The sequence below is a fragment of the Anarrhichthys ocellatus genome, unplaced genomic scaffold, assembly GCF_004355925.1.
Source record: "Anarrhichthys ocellatus isolate YVR2014 unplaced genomic scaffold, GSC_Weel_1.0 scaffold59, whole genome shotgun sequence".
Taxonomy (NCBI): Eukaryota; Metazoa; Chordata; class Actinopteri; order Perciformes; family Anarhichadidae; genus Anarrhichthys; species Anarrhichthys ocellatus.
Window position 1 is genome coordinate 1,131,457 of NW_022280089.1, and position 7,242 is coordinate 1,138,698.

The 7,242-nt window shown below is 42.2% G+C and overlaps 1 protein-coding gene across 1 annotated transcript in view; it reads left to right on the forward strand.

Moving 5' to 3' along the window:
* Positions 1-7,242, forward strand: part of cfap58 (cilia and flagella associated protein 58) — a 12,980-nt gene that overhangs the window by 1,051 nt on the left and 4,687 nt on the right. The window contains exons 2-11 of the mRNA XM_031871614.1: positions 160-429; positions 655-803; positions 881-1,031; positions 1,987-2,181; positions 2,699-2,836; positions 3,682-3,841; positions 5,522-5,604; positions 5,768-5,959; positions 6,113-6,274; positions 6,684-6,830. Coding sequence (XP_031727474.1) covers positions 160-429; positions 655-803; positions 881-1,031; positions 1,987-2,181; positions 2,699-2,836; positions 3,682-3,841; positions 5,522-5,604; positions 5,768-5,959; positions 6,113-6,274; positions 6,684-6,830 — 1,647 coding nt within the window. The remainder of the gene's footprint in view (positions 1-159; positions 430-654; positions 804-880; positions 1,032-1,986; positions 2,182-2,698; positions 2,837-3,681; positions 3,842-5,521; positions 5,605-5,767; positions 5,960-6,112; positions 6,275-6,683; positions 6,831-7,242) is intronic.

Consider the following 7,242-nt stretch of genomic DNA (forward strand, 5'->3'; position numbering starts at 1 on the left):
AGACAGACAGACAGACAGACAGACAGACAGACAGACAGACAGACAGATAGATAGATAGATAGATAGAAACTTTATTCATCCCCAGGCTTTCACATATAAGCTTACTTTCTCCCCGCTTTCATTTGAAGTTGTACTCTGTGGCTCTGCTGTATTTTCCAGGAGACAAGACCAGCAGGAGAGGACATGTGTGAGTCCTTGGAGGAGTTTCATATGATCCTCAATGAGCTGGTAGAGGACAATAGTATGGACAAGGTCCGGGTGGAGTACGAGAAGCTCATCCATGCACTGAAGAAGTCCAGAGATAATGAGAAGAGACTGATGTCCAAATGCAGGGAGCTGAATGCAGAAGTTGTGTCCACCTCAACTAAAGTAGCAGCGGCCCTGAAACTGTCCCAGGAAGACGAGACAACAATTACTTCACTAAAGAGGGTATATTACCAGAACATGTATGTCGCTGATTTCAAATATGGAGGTTATGTAATATATGTATTGTGTAAAATAAAGGACCAGGAATGCAAATTGATGGAGTTTGTACGGTATAGAAGGTTACATTTAATGAAGTCATGAAGGTTTATAATTGTTCCTCTTCTGGACTTCTCAGATACCATGAACTCAGCAGTGTTGTATTAAAACGTTCCTTTGTTTACACTGTAGGAGCTGGATAAAGGCTGGAAAATGGTTGATGCTGCTCATGATAAAGAGAGGAGGGACAAAGAGACCATCAGGGATTTAAAAGAAGAAGTTGCCAACCGGATGAAAATGGCTGAAGAACAAACCGGCTTCTCTATGGACCAAGAGCAGAGGTGAGCCATTTGTTCCTGTCCCCATGCTCTTGATCATTTATTGTGTGGATGGAACTAACTGTAATCTGTTTTTTCAGCAATCTACTAAAAACGAATGAGAAGTTGACTATGGAGAGAGACGAACTGCTGTCAACCCTGGAGGGTCTGAGAGAAAAACTAAACAAGGCCATCGCAATCCAGCAGGAGATAGAGGCCCAACGAGATAGTGCCTCAGAGAATATCGCTCAGGTAAACAAGTGTCACATTCTTGTAGGCAAGGCAAGTTTATTTGTATAGCACATTTCAACAACAAGGCAATTCAAAGTGCTTCACATAAAACCATTAAAAGCATCAAAACATAAGGCAAAAGAAAAGGAGATTTAAAAACAATTAAAACACTGAAAACCAGTGTAAGAAATGAAATACAGTAGTAAAATGCAGAAATGTATTAATATCCTTGAATGTGGTTAGATTAAAGGCAGCAGCAAACAGAAAAGTCTTCAGTCTTGATTTAAAGGAGCTGAGGGTCTCAGCAGACCTGCAGCTTTCTGGGACTTTGTTCCAGATATGTGGAGCAGAACAACTGAACGCTGCTTCTCCATGTTTAGTTCTGACTCTGGGAACAGAAAGTAAACCGGTCCCAGACGACCTAAGGGGTCGGGATGGTTCATAAGGTAGCAGCAGATCAGAGATGTGTTTTGGCCCTAAACCATTCAGTGCTTTATAAACCAACAGCAGGACTTTAAAGTCAATTCTTTGTTGGACAGGAAGCCAGTGCAAAGACCTCAGAACTGGAGTGATGTGATCCACCCTCCTGGTCTTAGTGAGGACTCGAGCTGCAGCGTTCTGATTGACTTTTTACAGAGACAGTATTGGTGGCACTCTACTGTACGTCTGATTATGTCACATTTTCAAACTGGTGGTAGAGACACAAGGAGTTTTCTGTGTGAAGGTTTTCATTCATGAAGAGATTGCACTAAATATATCAGATTCTGCAACAGCAAATCAGACGTGTGGCGAGGTAGAGGATAATCAGATTTGTAACTTCAACTTATGTTACCTGTGTTTTACAATGTTGTTCCCACATCACTGAGTCTGCAGATGACCATAATGTATGTTGGAGGAATACAAATTGCTTTGCTGAATGTGAATTTAAATCTGGCTCTGGTGCCATCTTGTTGCTGCTCTGTGGGACTACATCCAGCTCCAGCAGGAGCTCCAGGTACAACAGAATGAGAGTTCTCGAGAGATGAGGTTGAAGGAAAAGCTGGATAAGGAGGTGAAGCAGCTGCACGTCGACATGGAGGCCAAGATGGGGGACATCAAAGCCCTGAGTCTGCAGGGCCAAAGGGCCAAAGAGGAGCAGCAGAGACTGGAGCAGCAGCTCAAAGAGTTAAAGGTGAGCAAAGTAGTGGGACGCATACTCTTTACAATGTGTTGTTTAGGAAACCAGCTGCTGTTATATTGATATTCAATCTGAGATCTGGTCAATGTATAATGCATTAAATGATTTACATCATTTTCATACTCCATAAACCATTTAATAACCTCTCGTGTCCTGTCTGGAGTTTTTGTCTTCATTTGTGAGTGTACATATACAGTATAGATATATATATATAGATATATATATCTATATATATATCTATATATATATAGATATATATATATGTGTGTATGTTAATTAGATTCAATGTGTAGATCACTAAGCCATTATATGAAGCTACAAACTCAAATGAACGAAAGGGCACATTGGGAATCTTTTGTATCAAATGTATTCAGGATGGTTAACCATAACACTGTAAAACCAATGTACATGTGATTCCATGGTTAATAACATTACATCATGCATACGTACATGCATAGATAATAAACATGATTTTCCTCACACACCTGAATCCCTTCCCTGACTTTGACAGATCTTGAATGAGCGATCCACCAGGGAGCTGGAGCAGCTGCAAGTGAAGAACAACAAGCTGCTGCAGGAGTGTAAGCAGCTCTCTTCAGTCAAAGACCATCTGTCCCTGGAAAATCAGCACAACGCAAATGAGCTCAAGGTACACGTTGCTCCACTGACACACATACAAACACAGACACACACACCTGAGCAACAGAGGCCATAACACATATACATATGCCTGATTGGTTGTGTGTGGTAGCAGTGTTTGTGTGTGCCTGTGCATGATTTTGATTGTGAATAGCATAGAGAGAGTGGTAAAGTAATAGAACTGACAGAGAGTTCACACTGTAACTCATACAACATGGAGTTATGAGAGTGTAAGCTTGTTCTTTCAGGGCTGTTTTCCACACATGCTTGTATAGGCAGCTAACTTTGGCGAATACCATATTTGAAAAAAAGGCTATAGGAATAATATTGTTATTTTTGGAGGCAATAATGAATAATATTTGATATTTTCCAAATGATACTTTTCTTTTGAAAACCCTTCTCAACTCACTTCAAAAAACATCCTGAAACCTGCATCAACGTTGTGCCCACTGCAGGAGTACAGAGGTCTTACCGCACCGCTATTTCTTACTATGATACCACACACGCTTGGAACACGGAGTATCATTCATGCTTAGTGGAAACCTAAACTTACTAACTCCTCACTGATCTTTTGTAAGCTGCATACAGTAGAAAGTTGGCCAGTCCAGATATTATTTAACATGCAGCGTACAGTGACAGAATCAGACTGATTCTAAATGGAAATCATTGGACTAACTCTGTCCTCAGTACAATTCTCATTTCTACTGTAGCGTAGGATTCCTGATAATAGATGATGTGATTCTGTCCTATTGAACCACAAGAGGGCACTACTCCGGGTATATCATTCAGTGAGCCAGTCAGAAACAGGTCCACTCTTTGTAATGCCTCATTCAACTCCTCCCCTCCACCCGACAGATGAGAGAAGAGGAGGTGAATCAGATGCGTCAGGAGATTGCCAAACAAACAAAGATGAGAGAAGCCGTCCAGAAGAAGTTCCACCAGATGGATGATCAGAAAGCTGACGTGGACGTGCAGAGGGAGACACTGCGAGCTCAGATCGCTGGTCTGGAGAAAGGTACGGGGGCTCGCCATGCTGAATCACTGACACACTTAATGAACATCATCCTCCCTTTGTTCCCAGTCTTTCCCTCCCTCGGCGCTGCTCTGTCCTTGTCCCTGGCCGTGAGCTCATGAGCTTAAATGAGTTCTGAAGTCTGACATGAGATGATAAAACCTAAATGTCCCTACTGCCCCCACAATACTATCATTCAAAAAGGCCCTCAAAACCCACCTCTACACACGAGCACACTGGCCTTCCCCAGCAATCCCCCCATGTCTTTATTTACATACTACAGTATGTAAAGCATCTTTGAGATCTTTGAAAAGTGCTATATACATCTGTATTATTATTCTATTATTACAAAAGCAACATGTTTTTGTTGAAATAAAACGTCTAAAACTTTTTTTTATGCACACAAAGGCTTATTATATTATATATTTCTAAACAAATTTCTTTAAGTCAGTGTTAAACCGTTTGGTGTGAACACACCTTTAGTCAGCATTTTTCCTGCCATTCAAAAATGTGTTCTTTTATTTAAACTCGTGGACGATGGGAGTGAAAGCAAAAGTGCTGCATTTATATGTTTGTTCAGTGTAGTATTGTTATAGTAACAGTATCATAACCTGAATCCGTCTGAAGCAAGTACCAGAAACTATCTGGGTGGAAACGGTCCAGATGGAGCTGGAACAGCAGCTGCTGGTCTTGTTTCTTAACTCTAACATCCAGTTCTCTGAATGCCATCATCAGAGTGGAAGTTGGGATGGAAGGTCTAAAACCATTATGGTAATTGAGAGGAAACAGCCCAGGTTTGGGCCTCTGTATGCACAGTGATGTGTTTTTCAGATGACCTTTTATTTGTCGAGCCTCACCCCCCCGCCCCCATCCTCGTCTCTGATATTACTTTGCATTATTTTGTTTCTCCTTTATGATTCGTAGAATTAGGCTACTTGATTCTGTACTGCAATGCAATCATTTTCATTCAGATATAAAACAGTGTTCTTAAGACCTGCTAAATTACTTAAGATGACATATGCTGTGGTTACACTTGTCACTTCAAGGTGACCTGCCTGATCGGATAGCGATCGTATATATATTTCTTGGTCTAAAGTGCGGCTGTAAAATGGTGTATTTCATTTCCAATAAATTCTATAAAGTCTGTTATTTGGGCTGCTTACTCTTCCTCCCTGTAGCCTTGTTTTAGTTAAGAAAAGCCATCAACAAAGCTCCGCTAATTCAGTAATAAACATTTTCCCATAAATTCTTCACAATAAAGCTTGTATTTTGAAAAATCAGGAAATGTTTGCTGCGTTTTCATCAACAGGACTCAGACAGCATGTTTCAGCTGTGCCCCTTTCCTCCTCTCCTCCCCCTGCTCTCCTCAGTAGAGGAACTCCCGTGTCGGAGGAAGATGATGGTGACCTCCGGTTGATAAATTGTCTGTTTACACCTCACTGAGATCCCAACTCATTGTGAGCCAGGTCACCTCGGCACGTGGTCTGGTTGATCGGATTCCAATGTCAGCCAGATCTTATCTCGGCGCGTACAGACTTGACAGTTATTGTGTCGCATTAAAATTCGCATTAAAAATTGTAACCACGGCTGTTATGGTACACTCATGAAACAGAACGAGTTCATAATCAACACTTTTGGCTTTGACCATCTATACAAACTGGGCCCACCTTTCTCCCCCCACAGATCTTGAATCTTCCCAAAAGCAAGTTGAAACGGACAAGAAAGCTATAGACGAGCTAATCCGAGAGAGAGACATCTTAAATAAGGTATGCGTTGCAGAGCACCTTAGGTTCTTGCAAACGGAGGTACCTGTGTGATGTACTATATATGGAGAACAGCAGTGACCCACAGGGTATTTATGCTGTATCTACAGTTTTCCTCATCATTTACTCATGCTCCTGTATTTGTGTGTATGATCCCATTCAATAGAACATGATCAAAGCCGCCCAGTCAACTGAGAAACAGCAGAACCTTGTGAAGCTCCTGGAGCAGGACAAGAAGACCTTGGAACACGAGATCAGTGGATACCGCCAGGAGGCCCAGAAGCAGCGCAAGATCATCCAACAGCTGGAGAAAGAGCGCGACCGCTACATCAACGAGACCAGCAACCTCATGCAGAAGGCAAGTTATGTAGAAGAGAGCTAATTAATTGCATTTCATACCTTGGACTTATTTTCAGTACACACAATGATTTTAAGCTATTTATCATCACACGGTTGGGAAACCTGGCGTCAACGTTTGTGTGTCTGAGGGGAACTCTTCCCCATTCCACAGGTGCAACAAAAAATGAGTGACGTTGAAGTAAGAGAGACGGAGATATTTGATTGGAGGAAGAAGGTCACTGAGGCGGAGTGCAAGCTCAAACAGCAAGAGAACCTGCTGGAGTCTGTCGTGTCTGAAAGGAACCTCTACAGCAAAAACCTCATTGAGGCTCAGGTACGAAAACACAGCTGATCACAGGAGGGAGAGCAGGTCGAACATTTATCAAAGGGTTGGTGGTTCGATCCCTGGCTCATCCTGCCCACATTACACCGATAGTTACCAGGAAATGGGAAATGTCTAACTGATATTAATACGCCTCCACCCTGGTGAAAGTTGTGGCCAGAGGCATTATGTTTTCAGGTTGTCCATCAGATGGTTTGTCCGTCCATCATGAACATGATGGACGGAATTTCTTCAAATTTGGCACAAACGTTCGCTTGGACTCAAGAATGAACTGATTTGAATTTGCTGGTCAAAGGTCACTGTGACCTTGATATGCTAGTTATGACAATTTTACACAAATGTCTAATATGGTACAATTGTCTTTTCCCACCCTTCTTTCACTATCTGTCTCTCTCCTCAGGAAGAGATTGCAGAGATGAAGAGGAAGATGAAGACCATGAACAACCAGGTCACCAGACTGAGAGATGAGATCACTGGGAAGGAGCTTGCCCTTACCAAGGATCAGCAGGAACACAAGCGTCTGGACAAGGACAATGAGGCCCTCAAGGTATTGCAGCCTGCCTCATTGGTTCATAGTGGGCTGTGCTTTTGAGTTCCTCATCATCATTTAAATGTGTAACATTTGGGGGATTCATTGGCAGAACTTGAATATAAACACACATATAAACATTAGTGTACAATCACTTGAAACTAAAAAACATTAGGTTTTTGGTAGCTTAGAAAAAAACGTTACTGGTGCTTCATATAGTATATTATAGTACTTTTTAATGTTTAGGTGTCCTTTAATATCACGCAGCGTGCATCTCCTCTGCTCTCTCTGTCGGGCTGTGCTCAAAGCGGAAAGGAGGACAAGAGAACGGGAGGACAGGAGGACAGAGGATAGGAGGACAGGAGGACAGAGGATAGGAGGACAGAGGACAGGAGGACAGAGGATAGGAGGACAGAGGATAGGAGGACAG